Source organism: Sminthopsis crassicaudata, chromosome 3 (assembly GCF_048593235.1).
Source record: "Sminthopsis crassicaudata isolate SCR6 chromosome 3, ASM4859323v1, whole genome shotgun sequence".
Taxonomy (NCBI): domain Eukaryota; kingdom Metazoa; phylum Chordata; class Mammalia; order Dasyuromorphia; family Dasyuridae; genus Sminthopsis; species Sminthopsis crassicaudata.
In genome coordinates, this window is record NC_133619.1 from 322,609,603 (window position 1) to 322,633,965 (window position 24,363).

Here is a 24,363-nt window from a genome sequence, read left to right on the forward strand (position 1 = left end):
TTACAGTTTTGCGGTAAGCATTTCACTAGACTGGACCTCTGATGCTATATATAAAAAGGGTATAATATTTTTATCCACCTAACAGGATTGTTTCAAAAAGGAAAACTCAAAAAGCCCATTGTAAACCTCAGATCACCACAAAAGCATGAGCAACAAGTATTACTCTATGTGAAATGCCTCTCCAAAGGTAGATGGAGTTTCCTTTTTTGGGAATTCCCTATGTCAATGGAATCACAATTATATGCAAATAACAAACAAACAACAACAAATAAGCACTGTGCTTTGTGGTTATTTTGGTTGATACAAAAATTAACAAGATTTAATGTCTATCCTTGAGGAACTTAGCATTTAATAGAGAAGATAAGGCATTCACAAAAATAACTAACATTACCAAGTATTACATGATAGTGTTATAAAGTGCTTTAGGAATTAGAAGAGGAAGGGATACTCCTGGCTAAGATGATCTGTGAAGGTTTCTTGGAAATGGTCTCATCTGAGCTGAGTTGTAAAGATTATTGCAATATTCTTGAGGGGGGGGGGGTAGTAAAATCCCAGAAGTCTATCACAGCCTAATGGAAAAAAGAATGTATGGAAATGAATGGAAAGAATAGATGGAAAATTGAGACAGATGGACAAAAATACAGAGGAAGATTGAGTTGGAAAGGAAGAAATTGAAATAATTTAAAGTCACTTTTTATTTTCTCAGTAAAGGATGATATCAACTAAAAGTATAAAGATTGTGGGGAAGGGAAAAGCTCGAAGAGTATGGTAAAGGTTTGGAATAGCTTCTAAGGGAAATGCAATATGGAGTCAAGAAGAAATGAGTAAAAGGTTTTTGAGCATCAGTGTGGTCCCCTTGGCAATTGAGTGGCAATCACTGTTACATGGCATTATCAAACAATGCTTAGTATGATGAGAATAGGGAAAGTACACAGAGAAAGGATTTTCCAGAGTTGGGAATTATCAAGCTTGTGATGATGAATGACCAAGAAAGAAAGAGTTCTAGTATTATTAGAGTATTGCCCTTTTATTTGACAAAGAATCTAGGCAGTATAGGAGGCTGAGTGAAGCAAGAGCTACCTGATGGAAAAGAAGAATTTTTTTATTGTTTGTTTTATGTTTCCCAACTTCTATTTATTCTGGAGAGTAACTCACTTCAGAGTCAAGGACCAAAATGCTTGTTATTCCAGAGACAGCTACATTTTCTTCAGGACACCTACAAAAGGAAACTTGGCATTTTCTCCAAAAAAAGAAAAGAAAGAAAAGAAAAGGTTTCGGTTCTCTAATTTGTGTTTAAAATTTCAGCTACACTAAAGTATATTCTGTGTCAAAAATCTGGCCACATAAAGAGATGATGATGTTATCTAGCAAACTAATTGTAAAAATGTGTCTTTACTGAGATGGGTTACATTGGGAGCATACTGGCATTTACCATTTTGTAAGGGAAATATCTTTGTTCCCCATTTAACATGGAGACTTTTTCAGTTGGATGAGTGTGTGGTAGTGCTGAAGAGATAGGGGATGGAGGAATGGGAAAGACTTTTAAAAGGGTATATAGAGTCAAGCTGTAGGAATGGGAAAAGACATAGTAAGAAATTGAAGTGGTAGAAAGTAAAGGAAAGGAAATCCATATTGGATAGTAGGTAATCATAAGGGAAAGGTAACCAGAAAAGAAAAAAAATATTTTTTTCTTACCATTTTAAAAGTACTTTATTTTTCCAAATACATGCAAAAATAGTTCTCAACATTCACCTTTTCAAAACCTTGCATTCCAAATTTTTCTTCCTCTCCTCCCTCCCTGCTCCTTAAGACAATAAGCAATCTGATATAGGTTAAGCAGGTGCAATTCTAAATATATTTCCCTATTCATCATGTTGTGTAAAAAAAATCAGATCAAAAGGGAAAAAAACACAAGGAAGGAAAAAGAAAACAAGCAAAAAAACAACAACAACAAAATGTAAAAATACAATGCTTTAATCAACATTCAGTCTCCACAGTTCTCTCTCCAGATGTGGATAGCACTTCCCATCACAAATCTATTGGAATTGCCTTGAATTATCTCTTTGTTGAAAAGAACCAAATCTATCACAGTTGATCATCACATAATCTAAAAGAATTTCTTTGAGAATTAAGTTCTTAAATGACTCAATAAAGAATACTATCCACCTCTAAAGACAGAACTGTTGAACTTTTGGACAAAGATTGAAATATGTTGCCCTTTCTTTCACTTTCTTTTTCTTGCTTTTTAATTTTTTTGCAACATGGCTAATGGTAATACATTTTGAGTGACTTTGCACATGGATAGGTATTATATTGCTTGCTATCTCAATGGATGAGTAAGGAATTGTATAAATGGAAAAATTTATGATTCAAAAAAATAATGCTAAAAATTTTTTAAAAATTAATAAATGAATTGGATTTTTTTAGCACTAAAATGTTTAGACCAGAATAGGCCTGTGATGTTATAGATATAAAGGATCTTAAATTAGGAAACTTCCTTTGGTAAAGTGGAATCCTTATGTTCTCTGCAACTACTAGTCTTAGAAAGATGAGTAGGCTACTAAGAGGATAGGTGACTGATCCAGGATCATTCAAGCAGTACATATTAGAGGCAGGACTCTCTCTTCAAGATTATACTCCTTCTAATTGAATGCATTTAGGACTAACTGAATAATGTACATCAAATAAATCACTAGTAAAGAGGAATAGACACCTTGGACAAAATATGAATGTGGTAGGCTTGTGAATCATGAAAGAAACAAAACCCAGGTTATTTGGAAGAAATGGCCTCTAATAGTCATGAGTGTATGGAAGATTATTTTTTTATTTGTTTTACTGTCTTTTAAAGTTGTACATAGACTTGTAATTTTGTGTACAATTATATTTCTATTCTATTATGTTATGGAAATGCTTGTTTTATTTCTTAAGTTCAGAATAAAAAAATTAAAACATAAGAAAAATAATGTTATCAATACTGATTGTTCTCTTGTAGTATTCTACTCACTTTAAGTTTCAAAAAACTGCAAAAAGGGAGACAGGAAGGGCAAAGAGAAAGAACAGTGGGGCAAAAGATAGAAGAAGTAAGTGTTCTAGAATAATTTCCCACCTCTTAGGGATTAAGGAGGGAGAAAAGAGTATCCAAAGACTAAAAGTAAGTTCTAAGCATTCTAATTTTCCTAAGACAAGGAATTTCATGTCTGAAAAAAAATCACATTAAGAGTCAGAGGGAGAATAATGTTAAAAGTTGTACCAAGCAATCTTTCTCATTAAAACCAGGGATCGGGTATATATTTAATAAGGTTGCTAAATTGTAGAATATTAAATTCTTAACTAAAAGGTTCCTTGGATTTCATGGAATCTAAGAATTTCATTTTACAGATAAGGAAACTGAGACTTAATGTGGGGAAGGGACTAGCCTAAATTAACATAAATATTAAGTAGCACAGCTGTGATTTGGACATAAGTGGAAATCTGCTGGTAAATGTTTAACCAACAACTCTCTGAAAAGTAAGACACATTTTTAAGTTTAATTTGAATTATTTATATTTCCCCATCACTTTCTTAAATCTACACAATGAAAAACATCCACCACAACAAATCAAGCCCTGATTTGTAGTGCTTGCTGATTTTTGAGGTGTAAGTACGTGTGTGTGTGTAAATACAACTGGCTATCCATAGCCAGTACCAGATGATTATAGCACAAGCAGATCTTTTGACTCCAAATCTAGAACTACTTTCCTTTGTACCATGCTATTTCCTATAGCAAAAACATATGGTTTTTAAAAATACCTGTAGTAGTAAGTTTTCCTCAGTGCTTTGGTTTAATCATTTCTTAAGAAGAGAAGGACTGAGGACACTTCCTGTAGAGAATATTCCCTGTTCCTACTTGGTATTGCTTTGGGCTATAATTGAAACAACTTATCAAAGCAACAGTTCATATTGGAATTATAAGGGAGGAATGAAGGAAGAAAATGAGAAACAAGCATAGAAAGAGGGGGGGAAAGAGGGTAAAGACAGTGATTGATTATACTAGTAAATCTTGTATAATCTGCTTCCTCAAATGCCATAGGGCTCTTCATGAGCATCTCAGTACCACACTATAAAGTTCAGTCTTATTTTGATTCAGAGCAGCAACACTAGTTGCTGTTCTAGACTGGGGCATCTCCTGAGCTGAGATTGCCACACCAAGCAGTCATTCTGTCAATATTCTAACATCTGCCCTAAATCTCACTGTGTTCAGCAAACTCAATGTACTTGTCACTTAGATCTTCCTGGCATTAAGGTCATTTAAAATGATTTAAAATCACAACCTGTATTACTGAGGCCCCTGTATTTGTTTTCACTTGAGTATTAAATAGATAATTGAATTTATAAAATGAGAAAAGTCTTGTGACTTTCAATTTAATACAAGACCAAATGGGACAAAAATCTATAGCAAATAAACATTTACTAAGTGCTTACTGTGTTCCAAGCAATGTTCTAAGCACTAGGGATAGAAAGTAATGAGAAACAGTTTCAGCTCAAGTAGCTCACAAGCTAATATTAAGTATCTATAGTTTGCAGAACAATCACAACACTAGATTCTGGAGGAGATACAAAGTTTAGAAAAGATATTCTCTCATGAAGTGAACAGTCTAGGGATGTTAAGAAACATATGCAGACAACAGTAATAGAAAATAACACATGAAAAGTGCCAAATCAAAAGTGTGTTTTAAGGTTCTAAGTAGAGAGAGACCACTACATACTCAGAGATATATAAGAGATTCTTCCAAGAAGTGCTGAAATTTAAGTTGGACTTTTAATAATGAATAGATATCCAGCAGGTGAGATGGAAAGAAGTTGTAAATATAGTAATAAGGAAGAGGAAGTGCTAACCTTTAGAGATGGGAAGATTCAAGGTATATGTATACCCCCCCCCAAAAAAAAAATAGTTTACAGGGAATAAAAATGAATCAGGAGAGTAGCATGAAAGCAAGCGGGAAATATTGGATGACACTTTATTATAGAAGACCTTAAATGTCCAGCTTAAGAGTCTGACCTTTATTCTGTGGACTTCTGTGGAAGTTATTGAACATTTTTGACCATAAGAATGACATAGCCTTATCTATGCATAAGCAAGATGGGTCTGGAAGTATTATGCAAGATACATCAAAGATGGAAAAATCTAGATCTTTGACTACTTCTACAATAATGAATGGTAAAGAGGGTGTTGAGGGCGGTAGCCCCTTTGGTATTCCTTGTTTGATCTACAACTTCCTTTGGGACTTGGACTTTGATACAAGATCTGGTCAAACTAGTCTGGGCTTGTACCCAGCCCCCCACTGGATCTGAGCTGGCTTGGATAAAGCCCGCCAAAAATCTGGCCTTCTAGGAATTAACCTGAGCTCCGCCCATTACTTCTTCAAGCAGATAAAAAGAGCAAAGCTAGAACCATCTTTGGTTCAGAGATTTGAAAGATGCCAGCCAAGGTGCTTGCATCAGAGATTCTCTGTCCCCACCGCTTTCGGCGTATATCTTCCTCTCTCTAATGCCTTTTACTAACCAGACCTTAACTTTGCTTCCAAACCCTGCAATAAACATCTTTTACCCATCTAGGTTTTCGGGCCTGTAAATTCATTTACAGGGGACTCTCGCCGCCACTAGACCTGATTTAACTTTGTATCCTTGTGCCGAATCCTAAGGGGGTTGCAGGGGAGCTCCATGTGACTCCCTGTACCCCGAATCCTGCCACTAAATTTCACTTAATCCTATTGAGGTATATACCTCATTATTAGGTATTTATCTCATGACTTGGTTCAAGTTACCTCATCATTTTGAGGTTCCCTATTACCTCATCAGAGGGCATGTATAAAAGTAGTGATAGTATAAGTAATAGATGCCAGAGATACTGGAGAATTATTATTTGTCACGTCTTTCACTATTTAAATATCTGAGATCAGAATCTCCTTCTATACATTCAGTAAACTGTCCTTCAGTGGATTCTAAGAATGAAATAATTAAAAAAGAAGAAGAAGAAGAAGAAGAAGAAGAAGAAGAAGAAGAAGAAGAAGAAGAAGAAGAAGAAGAAGAAGAAGAAGAAGAAGAAGAAGAAGAAGAAGAAGAAGAAGCTGCTACAGGAAATTTAAATAATCTCAGTCACTTAAATAAAAGCAGGGACTAGAGAAGCAAGTGTGTAATATGGGCACTGCCACACACTAAAGTTTCTTTAAATATTCAATACTTCTCAAGGGTCATACACACAATATACAACTTGTGATTCATGATGGATTTTGATTCACTAATAATTAGGAGATGAATCAGCTGTAGATTCATGTGAAATGCCTAGGAATGCAAATTGGCTCTATCTGGTCCATCCCTAAAGCATTGAAAGGTAAAAGCAAAATCATATTACCACTCCAATTTCTTCCTGTACTTTAAATTCTTAATTGAGTCTACATTAGGCAAGTGCTTTGAAACTTGTGTTCGAAATATTTTTTTTCTATACTCCATTATACTTCCTTGATATATGAAGCAAAAAAAAAAAAGAAAAGAAAAGAAAAAAAAAAAAAAAAAGAAAAAGATAAGAAAGAAAAAAAATCACTGTCTCATAGTCTCAGAAGTAGAAGGAGCTCAAAGGTCAGAAAATCTTGTATGCCTAAACATGTATGTCTGATACCTGGTCATTAGTCCTTTGCTAGAAAAACTCTAATAAAGAAGAAATTCTGACATAATAGAAAAAGTCCATTCCACATTTGGGCAGCTTTAACTTTTTGAAAGTTTTTTTCTTTCCCTGAAACTGAATAGAAATCAAACCAACCCATTGCTCCTAATTTAGCTCTGATAGGCCAGGCAGAACAAATCTAAACTCTTTTCTACATGACAGACTTTCAAATATCTAAGGATAACGATTATATTCTCACTGTATTCTCATCTTCAGAATAAATATCCACAGTTTACAGGGATATAGGATTGTAGACAAAAGGATCATAAATTTAGAGCTGTTGTGGATGCCCTTCTCCCTTTTTATAATGAGGAAACAGATTTAGAACAATGAAATAATCTTTTGCACAAGATTATGTGGCCACTGTCAATAATAGAACTGCAGTCAATAAACATCTATTAAGTTCCCACTATGTGCCAAGCACTATACTAAGCTCCATGTCTTGCCCTTGATCCACTTGATCCTTTCAACCCAAACTCTTACTACATGGTTCCCAGTTTTCTCACCTCCCCCGAAACAATGTTTTGGATATGTTCTTGGTTTATCAACATCTACCCTTAAATGTGGTACTTAGAAAACAAAAACAAAAACAAAAACAAAAACATAGTATTCCAGAACAAAGTACAAGAGACATTATTAGTACAACCCTTGTTTTAGATTCTGTGTCTTTCTTAATATAGCCTGAGATTATATTAGCCATTTTGGCTGCCATATTATATTGTTGATTTATATTAATCTTGAGGTTCACTAAATCCCTTAGGGTTTGCTTGGTTTTTTTTTTCTTCAAATGAATTAGTACTGTCTGATCATGCTTTCTCCTACAATAGTATATTTCTAAATATGATTTCTTTTGGACCTTAGTGGTATAGATGCCAGATTTTTAAGCTATGGGTTGTGTCCCTATATGGGGTTACTTAACTGAACCTGGTGGTCATGAAATAAAAATTCTTATAAGTAAGTGTTTGATTTGTACACCTATTTTATTTACCTATATACATGTGGGTTATACAAATATTTCTCCTGCAAAAGGGTTTGTGAGTGGAAAAAGTTTAAGAAGCTCTGCTATAGATGGCTGTTGTGAAATTTAGAAAGATATCAGTTTTAAGTTCTGCCACTGATATATACAAACTATGATCATGGGCAAGTATATAGTTTCTCTGTACTACAGAAAATTCTCTAAAAATTATAGAATTACTCATTTGTATTGCTGAAAGGAGTGTTCTTCATTTAAGAAATCTTAAGTCAAAAAGGGAGCTAAAAGAATATTTATATTCATACCCATTAATTTTTATTTGAATATATTTAACTTATTGTTCAGTCTTGCAGTTCTTTTTAGATCCTGACTTTCAGTGTGCTCATGTCATCTGTACATTTAATAGAGCATCATACAAATCACTGATTCAAATGTTGAATGGGACATGACAAAACACAGATCCTAAGAGCATTTTACTTGAGACTTTCCACAGGGACAGAACATTCAACAAGTCTTACTCTACATTAGTAAACTTTCATGTAGTCTACATCTTTCCACCTTGTCCACAAGGATAATATAAGAAATTTTGAGAAATGCTTTGCTGAAATCCAAACATATGGTATCTAGAGCATGCCTATGATCTAGCAGTCTAGTTACTTTGTCAAAAAAGGAAAGTGAGTTACTTTGACATTACTTGCTCTTAATAAAGACATGTAGGAACTTGGTGATCATCACTTTCCTTTCTAAGTAATCATTGATCATCCCTTTACATATACACTTTAGAATATTATAGGAACATAATTCAAGCTTGTTAGCTGACTCATCAGCAGTCAAATAGAGAGCTTTATCAGGAGAAAAAATTTTCTTTCCAGAGCATACTTGTATGTAAACATGTGTGTATGTGTACATATTTATGTGTGTATATATATACATATATATATATGTTTATAGGTGATATGTATGTAAATAGGCATTTGTATACACACACACACACATGTAAGGGGCCTTTAAATGGGTGCCACAGCGCATCGGGAGATTGAGGCCCGGAAGTAATTTCTGTGGATATTAGGACTGCCCTTGGGCGGGATCCTGGCCATATTGAGATAGCTTCGTAATGGGTGACTCTCTCGCTGATTGGCTGTGTGTGTGACCTCACAGGCCCTATGTAAGCCCACTGCAGGCAGCAATCGCCCTCTTTAAACCTGGCGTTCTTCACCTTGGCTCCCTAGCCTGGGTGGCCAAGCCGAGATGGATAGCAAAAAGAGGTAAGGGTTTTGGTAGTGAAACACATGGGTCTTCTGACCAGGTGTTCACTAGGGAACCAACAAGTCAGGGCATCAGTTAGGGCATTATGTGAGTAGGTATAATAAAGTCTTTTAAGTTTACACGTGGCTGTTCTTGAGTGCGCTACCGGTTATTAAACTATAGATTCAAGAGATTGTGGCCAGAGACCTTTGAAGGCCTCAGAGGAGGCGAGCTGGGTAGAGTTCACACTGCAAAGGACAGTGGTCAAAGGTACTCTGGTGGGTCTAGGACAGACTAGTAATTGTAACTGCCAGGAGAGCACATTACACACACACACACACACACACACACACACACACACATATATACACCAACTAGTACAGTAAAGTAACTTGACTACCTACACCAGAGCTATTTAACCTTTTTATGTGACATGATCTCCACTGTCAGTCTGGTGAAATCTATGGAGCCCTTTTTAGAATGATGTTTTTTTAATGCATAAAATAAAATACCTTGGATTACAAAGGAAAGCAAAGGTTAGTGAATATAAAGATATTATATTTATATATATATATATGTATGTATTATATTATATTATCCACAAAGTGGTGGATTTCCTCTGGAAACCAAGTTAAGAAATCTTGCTCTGGAAGCTAAAATTTAAATCAAGATTGGATTTATTCATTTTAAAGGTACCCAACAGTCAATAGAGGCAATTATAATGCTCTAAGGACTCATTCTATGATTAACACTAAACACAATATCATTAATCTAATTCTATAATCTGACTTGGTTATGAATATAATTAAGACAGAAAGAATTGCACACTAAATTCCATTATGACAACCCCATCTTTCTGTATCATAACAACAGAATATTTGAGCAGAAGCTAATGTCTGTCCCACCCTCTGTCTTTTAAGCAATTTTCAATACAATGTACTGTTTTCATGGAAAAACAGCTTATTCTGGAATCAGAAATTTGGGTTTAAAATAATATTTCTTCCATTTAGGTGACAATGGATAAGTTTTTAGATATTTCTGGACTTCTATTTTCTAATCTATTAAATGAAGGGATTTGGGTTGGGTAACATTTAAATATACTTCTAACTGTAAATCTACAATTTTATGATCGAATCATAACATAATAAAATAAAATGGACCACTATTTGGAGGTCAGTGTGTTAATATGTGACCTGTAGTCACAACAATTCTAACAGGATTAAAAAAAAAAAAAATGATGCTTACAAATTCAGAACTTAGAGCATGATGCTAACTTCTGCCTTTTTCTTCATTAAGGAAATTTATGGTTTATAACATTTTGCCCTAGAGTAGTAAATGGAACAGATATTTAAATTCATTAAAATTTAAAATTTATGTGGATGTTTTAAAATTAACAGGAGACAGCAAAGTTGGCTTTCAATCTGGATTTAAATTAGACAAAAATCATCTCGATAGTTCAGATTCAGTATCTTAAAAAAAAAAAAAGTCTCTCTTTTTTTTTTTTCCATGTGTGGATTTTAAAAGAAGAAACTAGAAAATGTGCCCTTGGGAGAGGATCTTCTCTCTTTGTTTTCAATATATTGACTTATTAAGATGATTAAACAACAAGGGTCCTGATATGTCACAGATCACTGCTTTTTCTGTATGCTGAATGAACTATGAACAAACTGCCCTTTAAGAAAGGGTTCTTTGTTTTTTTTAACATGCTTATATTTAAAGCATATAGCAGACAATGCACAGATTGAATGAATTATTTTTCTATGAGCAAAATATCTCAGCTAAATTGAGAGAGAGACACAGGCACAGAGACACAGAATCAGAGATACACAGAGAAAGAGAAAGAGGTAGACAGGGTAAGAGAGATACAGAGACACAGATTCAGAGACACAAAGAGACAGACACAAATACAGAGAAAGAGAAAGAGGTAGATAGAGAAAGAGACAGACAGACACAAAGAGAAAATTATAAAAACCTCAATCAATGCTAGCCAAATTTTGAATTATAGTTGCATAAAAATCTGGCCAAACAGAATAAAAATTGACTTCTCTGTTTTCACAGACCAACAATCTAATCCAGATGAAGAAGTAAGCAAATATGACAAGATAGCCTGATAAGTGGGATTCAAAATATTCCTCCTTTCTCAATAGTCTAAGTTGCCATTACCATCTTAGATAAAGACATTGTAAAACATAATCTTGTCAGGTTCTTTTGTGTGGGTAAATTAATAAATGGTTTTGACACATTTTTCTTCGCCTTTGTTTCATATAGATGAATGTTTTCACATATCCATGTGTACACACACTTATGTGAGCATATACACAAATACAACAGACACATATATGTACAGGTGTGTATATGTACACTGAGTACCAAGGTGGAGCCAATGAGGTTCAGGTCTAATCAAGTATAAAATTAAAGCCTCCTGATCACTAATTAATCAGTCACTGTTGTGTTTAGTTGTTTCAGCCATATCTGAGTTTCTGGGAACCCCTTTTGAGATTTTCTTGGCAAAAGTACTGGAGTGGATTACCATTTCATTCTCCAGCTCATTTTACAGATAAGGAACAAGGTTAAATGACCTGCTCAGGATCATATAGCTAGTATCTGAGATGGATTTGAACTCATAAAGATGAATCTTACTGATTCCAAGTCCAGTGCTCTATCCAATGTGCCTCCAAGCTCTTCTAGTCAGTTAATATACACTACCTGTCTATCCATATATAAACCTATATTTATATATTGTGTGTGGGTCTATATATGTATATATATATATATAAGCATATATGTATATGTAATTTATATATTGTCTAAGGCAAATCTGCTGTAACAGATTGATCTATTTCAGAATTAGAGAATTCCAGGTCTGAAAAAAAGTGCCCTAGAGACCATCTAGTCCATTTTTACTGTTGAAAAGACTGAGGCCCCCAAAATATTCAGGTTAGTAGTAAAAATTTCACTAGAACTCAGCTCTTGTGACTATCACTATTATTACACTTCTCTTTATTTCTATCTTCTTACATTCTCATAGTAATACCTAGCACTTACATGATGCTTTAACTTTTGCAAAATAAAATTGAAAATATTATCACATTTTATCCTCACAACAACTATGGGAATTAGATGCTATTAGTAAACCTGATTTTACCATTGAGGTAATTGCGGCAGTTAGTACTTAAATAGATTGCCTAAATTCACACAGCTAAAAAATATCTGGGATTGGATTTGAACTCATATGTTCCTTACTTTAGATTGACATCTAACCCAGTTCCCTCATTTTATAGAGGAGAAAACAAAGGCCCATAGAGGTTAATCAGTAAGATGACAGTAAATGGCAGAGACAAGCCTTTTGCTCTGATTCCCTATCCAGAAGTCCTCTGCCCTATAACATGCTTCTTCCTGTCATGGCTTTCTGTAGTCCATTCTAGTTTCTACTATTGCCTAAGTTTGTTAGTTAGAATTTATTCACATATTTAGGGCTGAAAAATATAGCACCATTTATAGGGATGATTTTTTTCTCTCTGTAATTTATGGGAAAATATGTGAGGATTAAATTGTGGCAATTTGTGAGTTCCCTAAATAATGAAAAGCACTTGGGTTCAAATACCAGCTCTGTATGGCTTAGGCAAGTCAGTTTACTTGTCTCTCCTTCAATTTTCTCATCTACAAAATGATAATCGTTTTATAGATCATCTCTGGGGTCTCTTTGACTCTATTGCTTTGAAAAAAAATCTTTTACTCTCCTTCTGGGAAGAATGAGTTGGCTTAATAGAGTAATACCTTGTGAGGTCAGCTTTAGAAGGTACAAGAAACACTGAGCCAAAAGGGGGTTTGTTAGTGGATCTTTGTACTGTCTCAATTACTGGCTAATTGAGAAAGACTCTAGGGATTTTACCCAAACTGTTCCAATCAATGTGAAAAAGAGAACCGTGAGAAACTTCCAATGTCAGCGATACTTTTCCATTTTTTTCTCTCTCTTTTTTTTTTTTTTTTTTTGGAACTAGGTCTGTGATCTGCAATTTAATTGCTATAGGGAACTTCTAGCAAGAAAACTGTCTCTCAATGCAGATTGATGTCTGCTCTGGGGCTTTTAGTTTTAGGGAGCTGCCTAGATTGCTGAAAGAGTAATTGATTTGCACAGGATCACCGGCAAGACTTGAATCCAGGTCTGTCAAGCTCAACCCTTCTAAAATAGCACACATAAAATTGTATACTGAAAATGTTTATTAAGTGAGTTTTATTTTCAGTGTGAAAACTGACTTAATTTAATCTGCTTTGCCCCAAAAGATCTCTGATCTCCCTCATTGTTGGCATATTCTTTACTCTCTTGCCTCCTGGATCAACCTTTATGACTTATGTATATCTCTTTCAATCTGTAGAGTGTTCTCAGGTAAAATTCTTTTGGGAAACACAGGTCTGGGGGGACCCAGCAGTATGATTCTCTATGATATTATGCAGCCTTAACCTAAGGCAATCTGAAAGGTTTCTGAGCAATCTTTTGTGAAGTAAGTTTTCTTTAAAAGGTCTCTGAAATCACTGTAAGTCTTAGGAAGAATACTGACACACCGAAAAAGGAATAAGACTTATAATGTACTAAGCACTGTGCCGAATCCTTTTCAGAAATATTTTTCCAACACCCTTTCAAGGGAGGTGTTTTTATTATTCTATTTTATAGTTAAGCAAACTGAGTCAAAAAAAGATTAAATTATTTTTCCAGACTTACCCTGCCGGTTATATGTCTGAGGGTAACTCAGTCCCAATGCTTCTGTCCACCACCCCAAAACAAGGCACTTTCTGGAAAGCACTGAAATCAGAATCTATAGAGATGGATTCAAGATCCCTCCCCATTCTGGCACTTTCTATAGGTTTCTCTCTGCCTCTTCTTATATCAAATGAAAGGGTTTGAGAAAACGATTTTTTGAAACAGTGGAAAGACAGCTGAATTTGGAGAAAGAAGACAATTCAAAAACTCTCAGCTCTCACAAATGAAATGAAGTTCCCTGCATTAAATATGTGATTTTATAATCCTGGTGGGGTTTTTTTCCCTAGTTCTAAAAAAAATCTACAATTCCCAATGCCCAAATGACCAAAGGTAAAGGAACATCAACCAAACTAGAGTACTGAAAAGATTCAAGATATTGGGAACCAGTTGAGACCACTGAGATAAATGGCCAACAAGGGAGGAAGCAGCTGCATAACCCAGGAGACTATTAGATCCCTGACAGTGTTGTTTCTTACAAAAAACACCACATTTAGATTCAGGAAATCATGTGTCCAATTTTGCCCCGCCATTAACTACTTATATGATATTAAGCATTTTATGGCATCTCTCAGGACATTAAATCCCTTATTTAATAAAAGAAGGTGGTTGAATCAGATGACCAGTAAAATACAATCTATATTCCTATAAAAGAGCTTTGATTACAAAGTGTTGGATTGCAAATGATTTTCACTCCATGGAAAAAGCTTCCTCTTTGTTTATGCTGGAAAATCTCCTTTGTATATATCCTTTGTTATAAGGATAAACATAGGAACTCGGAGTTCATGGATATAAGAAGCTCAGAGTAGGAAAATTTCTTTCTACCAAAGCAGGGAAGTCATTATTTAGTTAATTAGTTGTATCTGATTCTTCTCGACCCAATTTGGGAGCAAAGATACTAAGATGATTTGCCATTTCCTTCTTAACTTCTTTTGAAGATGAGAAAACTAAGGTAAACAGGATTAAGTGATGTGGGGGGGGGGGGGATCTTAATAAGTGTCTGAGGTCACATCTGAACTCAGTTCCTCCTCTCTACAGGACCCAAGAAGCACCCTCTTGTTGCCCTCTCTTATTCCCAAAACTTCCTAAAACACTGAATCTAAGAGACTTGTGCATGATCATAGTGAGTACCTGTTAGAGGGAGAACTTGAATCCAGTTTACCTAGCTCTGAGACTTGCCTTCTATCCATTCATAATACCACACTACCTCCACCTTTTCTATCTTCTTTTTATAAAGAAAAGAAAGGGATAAAAAGATTGGCTTAATGACAAATATGGAAATATGTATAGAAGAATTGCACACAACATACATTGGATTACTTGCTGTCTAGGGGAGGGAGAAAAATTTGGAACACAAGGTTTTGTAAGGGTAAATGTTGACAACTATCTTTACATCTATTTTGAAAATAAAAAGCTATTATTAAAAAAAATACCTTATTGAAAATTTTGTTGGGTGGAGAAGAAGATCAAGGATCATCTGGGTTGGATTCTTAAAAATTCTGAAATGGGGCTGAAGCCCAAGATCAACTTTGAACTGTAGCCCATAGCTCTTAGATTCACATTTGAGAGGCAGAGTACCTGAAGGGTAACCCTAGGTATTAACCAGATCTATAAATGTTTTACATAATCCCTATGCATTTACTAAATACTTATCAATCAGGTTTCACTTGACTCTAAAGGAAATTTCGAAGGAGTAGGATTCAGAAGGTTGTTTACAAGACTACTAAGCCAGAATTGTTCATACAAGATGGTTAATAAAGCCCAGCTACAACCTAACTTTTCCTGAGATACCTCAAGAAAGCAGGAGAGTTGGCAAAGGGGAACCTTCCCCACCTGATACCAAGAAAATCTTAAAATGTTTCCATATAACATCATCCATAAGGTTATCTCCATTTTTGTTGCTAAGGCAAAGAGGCACTACTATTTCTATCAAACATTAACTTTCAGGGTAAAAGTTTCATGATTTTCCACACATCAGTTCCCCATGATAGTTATCTTTAATGCTTATTTGAATCTGATTTTACCTGAATAAGTATGTTAGGTACAGAGAATTTCTTCTTATCTTTATATCACCCTAAAGGGTGGTCTTGGTGGCTGAAATTCTTTCTCCTCATCTCTATTAAGCAATAAATGAGAGGCTAAACAATTGAAATTTGACAGAAAGAATTGAGATCTACCACATATATCTAATTCATTAAATTCAGAGGAAAAACTGTTCTTCACATTTTACCAGGGCCTAAAAGGTGATTCTTGGCCATTTGTTAGCTATGGCCTTACACAAGGGCCTTTATAAAACCTTATTTTCTTCTCCTCTAAAATGTGAGGTTAACTATTTGGTTATTCAGCTCCCCTTCCAGCATTGTCAATCAATTAAGTTAAAAATATTTATTAAGCAATTATTATAAAGAAGGCAATATACTAAGCTATAAAAAACAAAAACCAAAAAACCTATACAATTATCAAAACAACCCCTATCTTCTAGGAACTTACATTCTAATGGGTGACCTAACTAGAAAAAATAACTAGAAATAATACAGAAACAGAGAGCTCAATAGAAGAGCTAAATTCCTTACACTGAAAGTTGGTCAAAATGAAATGGATTGCCTCAAGAGGTAATCAACTGCCACATGTGAGGGCACATGTTGAAAATATTGTAGAGATAATTCCTGTTCAGGTAGAGAGTAGATATAATTACTGCTAAGATTCTTTCCAAATCAAATATTCTGCAACTTTGGCAGAGTATGAAAGGAACATAACACAAACATTTAAGAATGTCCAATTTCATCCAGTTGAAGAAAATAATCCATACATGATATCCTCTGGTGGTTTCCCTGGGAAGTTTCCAATAACATTAAGTTCTGTAAGAGCCCTAAAATTGTTTGGCAAGCAAAAGAGATCACTGATGCTATACAATATACATAGTAAGTGCTTGTTGAATTGGTTTGCTTTGGTCAACCTCCAACTAGACTTTTGGAGTGAAATAAAGAGGATTAAACTTCGAGTATTTAGGATGTCTTAAATAACACTTATCACAGTGCACAGCATGTAGTTGGTGCTTAATAAATCTTTGTTAATTTGACTTAACTTGACTTTTATTGAGTTTGGGAAAGAAGCCTCATTAAGGATCTAGACTCTAAATTTGTATTCAGGTCCTTATCCTACTTTCATATATCTAAAGGAAGAAATAGAGCCTACATATAAGATTCATGTTTCTTTCATTCCTTCAAAAAAAAATCATTAAACATCCAATATGAGCAAAACACTTCGAGGTGGTAGGGACACAAAGAAAAGGGAAATAACTTCTTGCCCTCAAGGAATTTATATTGTGCTGAATAATATAGCACATTAAAAAAAAAAAAAATGCAAAATTCCCCTTCTTTATTCCTGTCTCCTGGCTTCCCTGGAATCCTTCAAATTCCAACAAAAATCCTCTCTTCTGGATCCTTCCTTCAGTTGATTTCTCCAGTTCATCCTCTCTATATTTTATTTGTGTATAATTATTTACATTTGGTTTCCACCATTAGACTGTGAGCTTGAGAACAGAGACTGTTTTTTGCCTTTCTTTGGATCCATACTGCTTAGTAAAGAGCCTGGCAAATATCATATATATATATATATATATATATATATATATATATATATATATATATATATATATATATATATATATATATATATATATATAATAAATGCTGGTTGACTTGATTTGGCTTTACTTTAAGCCCAAGGCACAAATCAAACAGACATGAGTTTTATAAAGTTTCGATAACTGTTTTCCAGGCAACGGTCATCATAATAATAGCTCACATCTATATCAGGCTTTAGAGTCACAGATTAAATTACCAACATTAATTCATCCCCTAAAATGGACATAATTCTTTTATTGTCATTCCCATTATACAGATGAAGAAAAAGGGGTGAGGAAATTAGGTGACTTGCACCCAAGGTCATAATGTGAAGAGCCAGGACTCCTTTCCCCTGTTTAGAACAGGGATTTTATAAGTTAGGGGATACACCTTCTACACATAGGTAATAAAATGAAGCTGTCAGCCTCTGCAAATGGACCAAGATATAGGTCACATGACTAAACCACCCCTGCACCCAAGAGTCTCTAATGTATTTCATTTCAGTTTCAATCTATTAATCAGAGAAGTTGGGAGAGCAATAATTTAAACCCTGCAATAATCAATTCCATAACACATTAACAGAAGCTGCGTTCAAACTTTGCCACACCACTGACTGCCTTGGAATCTTGACAGGAGCCCCAGGGCCATGGCTAATTTGCATAGAATTTACATAAAATTGTAAATCAAGAATACATGCACACAGTTTTAATATTTGTTGATGCTCAGATCATTCCTGATAGATGGATTGAAAGAATCTGTGACTTGATTTTACTTGGAGTAAAATTCTGCAGCTGGTCAGATGTGTTTTCAACTGGAAAAAGGACCCCATGGGTGTGATTTTTTGGGGGAGGGCAGTGATTGAACTGCATTAAGGGTCTCTGTCTTCCACAACATTAAATCAGCTATCCCTTGGATACCATACTTTATAAGTACCTTGCTCCCAGTACCTTTATAGATCTGTGTCATTGCGATCAATGACCAACACTAAGTCTTGCTGGGACTTAGTCAACACCAGAAGCTAACCCGCACAGAGCCTGGGCATTATTATTCAATACCAAGGCCACTGAGGTTTTGTTATCAAAATGCCTCCATTTTAGCAAAAACATTTTGCAGACACTGCCCCCCCTTTTTTTTTTCCTCAGACTGAGGACCAAAAGATAACTAAACCATCTCAAACCCAGAAAAGGATCCATATCTCCTACTATCTGAGAGATAATACAGCACCCAAGAGTATGTGATCACAGTGCACATCATGTTGCTTAGGGTCACAAAGCTTTTCCCTAATACCTTCATAGAAGTCACTTTGTGGTCTAAAGCAGAAATACAGCAGATGTTCTCAATTAACCCTTCCCTCACAGAGAAACAGACAGGGGATGACGGTCACAATGCCAGCCTTAATAGGCAAACATGACACTAATAGCTAACATTTATGTATTAGTTGAGGTTTGCAAAGTGCTTTAGAAAGAAAGAAAGAAAGAAAGAAAGAAAGAAAGAAAGAAAGAAAGAAAGAAAGAAAGAAAGAAAGAAAGAAAGAAAGAAAGAAAGAAAGAAAGAAAGAAAGAAAGAAAGAAAGAAAGAAAGACAGGCAGACAAATAGAAGGACAGACATGGATTGATCTCTTATTTAAATATATTCTTTATACCTTTCAAATAATTAAAATAAAGTTACATTAAAAATTAAGATTATCTAAAGTGTTTTGCAAATCTTAAGCATTATATAAATGTTAGCTATAAATAGTAGTATGCCTGCATTTTAAGGCACCTGTCTCAACAACCCCTTCCCCGCCCTGTGTCTGTTTATCTCTGTCTCTCTTTTATTTCTTTGTCCCTGCCTCTTTTTCTCTATGTCTCTCTATCTCTCTATCTCTGTCTCTCTGCTTCTGTCTTTATCTCTGTCTCATTTGATCCTCACAACAACCTTTATCCTCATTTTACTGATAAGGAAACTGAGGCACAGAGAAGTTTAGTAATTCATCCTGGATCACACTGCTGAAGTGTATAAGGCAACTCAGACCTTCTTGACTCCAAGTAAAAGCATATATGTGCTGTATCAATTAGCTATCAAGCTTTCAGTTACCAGAATGGGTTATAAAGGCAAGACTTTTGTTCTAAGGATTCTGTCCATTCCACTTCTTCAAATACTATTCTGCTGTTGCAATGAAAAAGAAACAAAAACTTCAGAAGTTAAAGTAAGATTGTATATGTAGATACTGATCTGAAATTCAGCAAAATAAAGGCTATATCCCAGAAAATTTTTGATTCACTTTGCCTTCCCAGTCCCCTCTGAGCTTACCTTGGACGATCAAGTAAACCTGGGAGGTCTTGGGCTGGTGCTGTGTCTGAACTGAGCAGGTATAGGAGCCCTCATCATAGACATCCACTTTCTGGATGCGGAGACTGTATTCCAGTGCAGTCCGTTTCTCCAGTTCAACCCGGGGATCCAGAGACCATTTGTCATGTCCAGCAAAAATGATTCCAGATCGGTTTAACCAAGCCACCTTAGAGCTTTTGTCTTCTACATAACACCTGTCCAAGAAGAATAACAACATTAAGACCTGAGCCACAGCTTGATCTAGTTCCATTTTCTCCACTACCGGTAGGTAACAGACCAAAATAATAAGACCAAATAGAAAAAAAGTTATGAAAAGGAAGAACATCCAAGGCAATAAACTTTGGACAGAAAACACCATCTGCATCCAGAAAGAGAACTATGGAGATTGAATGTAAATCAACACATACTATATTCACTTCTTTTTTCTGTTGTTTTTTTTCTCTCCTGTGGTTTTTCCCTTTTGTTTTGATTTTTTCTCTCAATATGATTCATAAAGAAATGTGTATTAAAAAGTTAATGTACATGTATAATTAGAAAAAGATAATAACTTTTTTTTTAAAAAAAAGGAAGGATCTTTCCATGACTTTCTTAATTTTCTTTCACATAGAGTCCTGAGAACTGCCTGTTATTTCTTTTTTAAAAAAAGTATTCTGGAATAGCTAATGAAATATACTTCCCTTCTTTAGGCATAGAGGCTTAAGATAAGAAAAGCAGTACATAATATACAATGTTTTTGCTTTGTTGTTTTTTTTTTTTCCCAAGAAGAATAAAATTCAGGTTGAGAAATATACTTAGTAAAGATTGTAATATAAAAACAGAATTCATCCATAATTTTTAAAATATTCTGTATTTTTGATTGGAGCTCTTAATTTTTTGTTTATTTCATGGATTTCGTTGGCTGTCTTGTGAAGCCTTTAGACCTGTTTACAAAATAGTTCAAATAAACAAAACCCATAGAATTATAAAGGAAACTAGTTATATGGAACAGTAATCAAAGTATTATAAAACAAATTCCAGGACCTTCTGAAATATATTTATGAGTCCTTAATAGTTGGTGGACCTCATGCTTTTTATTCACTTGAAAACATTTTAAGAAAATGTCCATAGGCTTCAGTGGTAGCCAAAAAACGTCCATGAAACAAACAAACCAAATCAACTTGTGGTTTCATAGACATTAGCTCCCTCCACCAAGGCAGATCAATAACTGATCTATAATAATGCTAATTATAACTACAACTAGTATACTCAATACTTATAAAACTCCTATTTTGTGTCAGGCAATGTGCTAGTCACTTTACAAATATTATCTCATTTTATCCTTACAACTGCTCTGAAAGGTGGATATTATTATTGGAGGATCTGAGTTCAAATGCGACCTCAAACACTTAACACTTCCTAGCTGTGTGATCCTGAGCAAGTCACTTAATCCCAATTGTCTCAGGAAAAAAAAAATAGAGAAAATGTATGCATAGAAGTTAAGTGACTTTTCCAAAGTCACAGATCTGGTAAATCTCTGAGACTGAATATGAACTTAGGTCTTCCTGATTCCAATTTTAATGAGTTTCTGAGTCTACTCATTTAAGATCATACAAGGTTACTCAACTAGTATTGGTATTAGAGTACTGGTCAAATCCAAATTTTCTTGAATCTAACGTCAGACCTTTTCTCCATTATGTCAAGAAGTCTTTCAAAAGAACTCAGTCTAATATGGTAACTAACATGTTGATATTTTGGTTTTTTGAATCAGCCTTAGTCTTCTGCACAGTCATATTTCAATGATAGTTATCCAAATGCTTCACCAATGGAAGTAGGGATAAGAATATTTGCATTTCCCACTCCTCCTCTGACTCTTATTTGAAATTGCACATGCCTAAAAGTGAAGTGTATAAGCACTTAGACAAAAGACCTAGGAGATCAATGCTAAGCATTTATCTTGTCTAGAAAAGGGTGAGAATGATCACCAATCACTTGCCAAAGTTTTGTTTCCAGATGCTGAGAGCAGCAGTTGACTAGCCTGAAAATGGAGTGATATCTCTTCTAGTCACATTAGAAAGATTTAGGTTTTCCCATAAAAGAGTAAACAAAATCAAATCCCATTTGCACATGGCAAAGAAGGTAATGAAAACAAGGGTAGTTGATCTGTAAGATCACCCAAGTTAACTCTTGTCTCAAAAGAAAAAGAAAAAGAGTGAAGGGGACTAATTGACAATAATAAAAGTAAACAATTTAAAAATGAACTTAGTTCTCTCCTTTGTTTCTTGAAGCATGGACCAATGATGCTCTATCTCAAGTGCTGTGAAATAAGCTGTTTCTCTTTGTCTCCCTTTGGCTAGGTGTTTCCCTAGACAGGCAGGAAAATGTCACAGACATTGTTTCCTACACATACTTCATGCAAGTGCTGCCAGCTGGGCAACATCTAGGGAAAGCAGGGGATGAGTAAAGGTCAAACTTTTATGGCAAAAGGCTAGTCACACTGTGTTCCCCAGTTATGTCTTGTTCCTACTCAGAGACTTGTTTTGTTGCAGGTCAGAATAGTCAAGCATGAAGCTACTCTACCTATGAGTGGGAATAGCTATAGAGAAGGAGTTGTAAAAAAATAACTAGGAAAGAAAGAAAGAGAGAGAGAGGAGAGAGAGAGAGAGAGGAGAGAGAGAGAGAGAGAGAGAGAGAGAGAGAGAGGAGAGAGAGAGAGAGAGAGAGAGAAGAGAGAGAGAGAGAGAGAAAGAGAGAGAGAGAAAGAGGAGAGAGAGAGAGAGGAGAGAGAGAGAGAAAGAGAGAGAGAGAAAGAGAGAGAGAGAAAGAGAGAGAGAGAAAGAGAGAGAGAGAGAGAGAGAGAGAGAGAGAGAGAGAGAGAGAGAGAGAGAGAGAGAGAGAGAGAGAGAGAGAGAGAGATTGGAACAAAGGAAAGAATGGTGGATTTGTAGTCAACCTCTCTGAGTTTGCTGCTCAATATTTCTGTGACCCTGACCAAAGTACATGTTCTACACATTTTTCAGTGCCTAGGCTTCCCAAGCAGTGAAACTGATACTTATATTCATTCTTCTCTTCCAGAGATATAGTTGATATTCCCATTCCCATTCAATTTTCTTGCTAGCTTTATGATTATGTTCAAAGCATTCTCTCTGAACCTCCCTTTCTCTGAGCCTCAATAAATGAAGATAATAATATTAATACTTATTTTCTGGAGTTAAAGTGTTCTTTAATCACAGCTATAATGACATTATAGTCATTTAAACTTTCTGCACTTTAATTTCTTTGTTTCCTAATCTGAAAAATGAGAATTTGGACCAGAGAACTTCAATGATTCTAAACCTATAATCCTTTGATTTTCTCTTTTCTTCTCTTCTCTACTTTTCTCTTTCTTATATACCACGTATTTAAACATAAATACATGGTATAAAGAAAGGATGAAAATAAGAAATAATACAAGGAACTTAATAAGTCAGTAGCAGAGCCAAGCTACAAAAACAAATCCTGAGACTCTCAAGAATTTTTTGAGGCTGAGGGCAGCTTGGTGGTACCTTGAATAGAGTACAAGGCCTGGAATCATTCATCTTTTTGAATTCTAATCTGACCTCAGACGTGTTAGCTTATGATCCTGGGCAAGTCACTTAACCCTGTCTGCCTCATTTTCCTTTTCTGTAAAGTCAGCGGGAGGAAGAAATGATAAACTGCTTTTATCTTTGTCAGAAAGCCTTAAATGGTTTTGGGGTTAAAGAATCCAACACAATTGAAAAATTACTTAATAACAATCATAAAGTATTCTCTAAGATAAACTAATGTGTATCTGTGATACATACACACACATATATAATACATATTATATATGTGTATAATTTTTTTTCTTATATCATTCTAGCACTCATACACCATTTAGCATGGTCTTACTTAGAATAGTTTCCCTTGCAAGTGAATGACAGAACAGACATTTAACATGAAAACGCCTTATCTTTGATACATAAATTTCTATTCTTCGATTTCAGTTGGCATTTTCCCCCTTTATTATTTAGAAAGATTATTTATCCAATGAGCCAGAAGTCAAAGGCCTTCTCTTTCTCTTATCTCTGATAAAGTTGGACAACATATTATTCAATGTCTCAGTTTCTCAGGCAGCCAAACAGATAATGACATGCATCATTTTATACTAGAAATAATGTAGAGATTGATAATGTAATAGTTTTGAAATATTTTAAGTTACTTGGAGAATTGTATAAGATATCATGAAGAAGTATTTCTGGATGTGTTGACTGCCTCTTTCCATGTTGAATTTTATTTTGCCAGTTCCCAAACTCTCTAACATCTTGTCTCTGCCCTAGCATTTACAGCACCTCTCAATTTAGAATCATCTGTGAATTTAATTAATGGGCTGTTTGCTTGCCTTTTCTAGATCATTAATGAAGTTGTTAAATGTTGATTTTCCATGGTTTTTGCTGTCAAGAAGACCTAAAATGCTCTATATCTTGAAGCTGGCACCATTTATTCTCTTGCAACTTCCCTACAAATACAACCTATTTGTATTTATCAGTTTTTCTGTAACAGTCTAATATCAATTAAATGTGTTTAAGTTCCTTGAAGACGACAATTGCCCTCTCTAAGTTGATCTAAATATTTTTCCCAGAACTTAGAAGAGTAGTCTGAATAAATGGTGATTAATAAATAACTTTTGTATATTTCCATTGTATCACCATGAAATATTCTGAATTAAAATTATATTTAAGTGGTTTCTTAATT

The 24,363-nt window shown here is 34.8% G+C and overlaps 1 protein-coding gene across 5 annotated transcripts in view; it reads right to left on the bottom strand.

The window, feature by feature from the left end:
• LSAMP (limbic system associated membrane protein) overlaps positions 1 to 24,363 on the bottom strand; it is a 776,712-nt gene that overhangs the window by 329,110 nt on the left and 423,239 nt on the right. For all 5 annotated transcript variants that reach the window (XM_074301295.1, XM_074301294.1, XM_074301293.1 and 2 more), the window contains exon 2: positions 19,594 to 19,826. In XM_074301295.1, the coding sequence (XP_074157396.1) occupies positions 19,594 to 19,826 (233 nt within the window). The remainder of the gene's footprint in view (positions 1 to 19,593; positions 19,827 to 24,363) is intronic.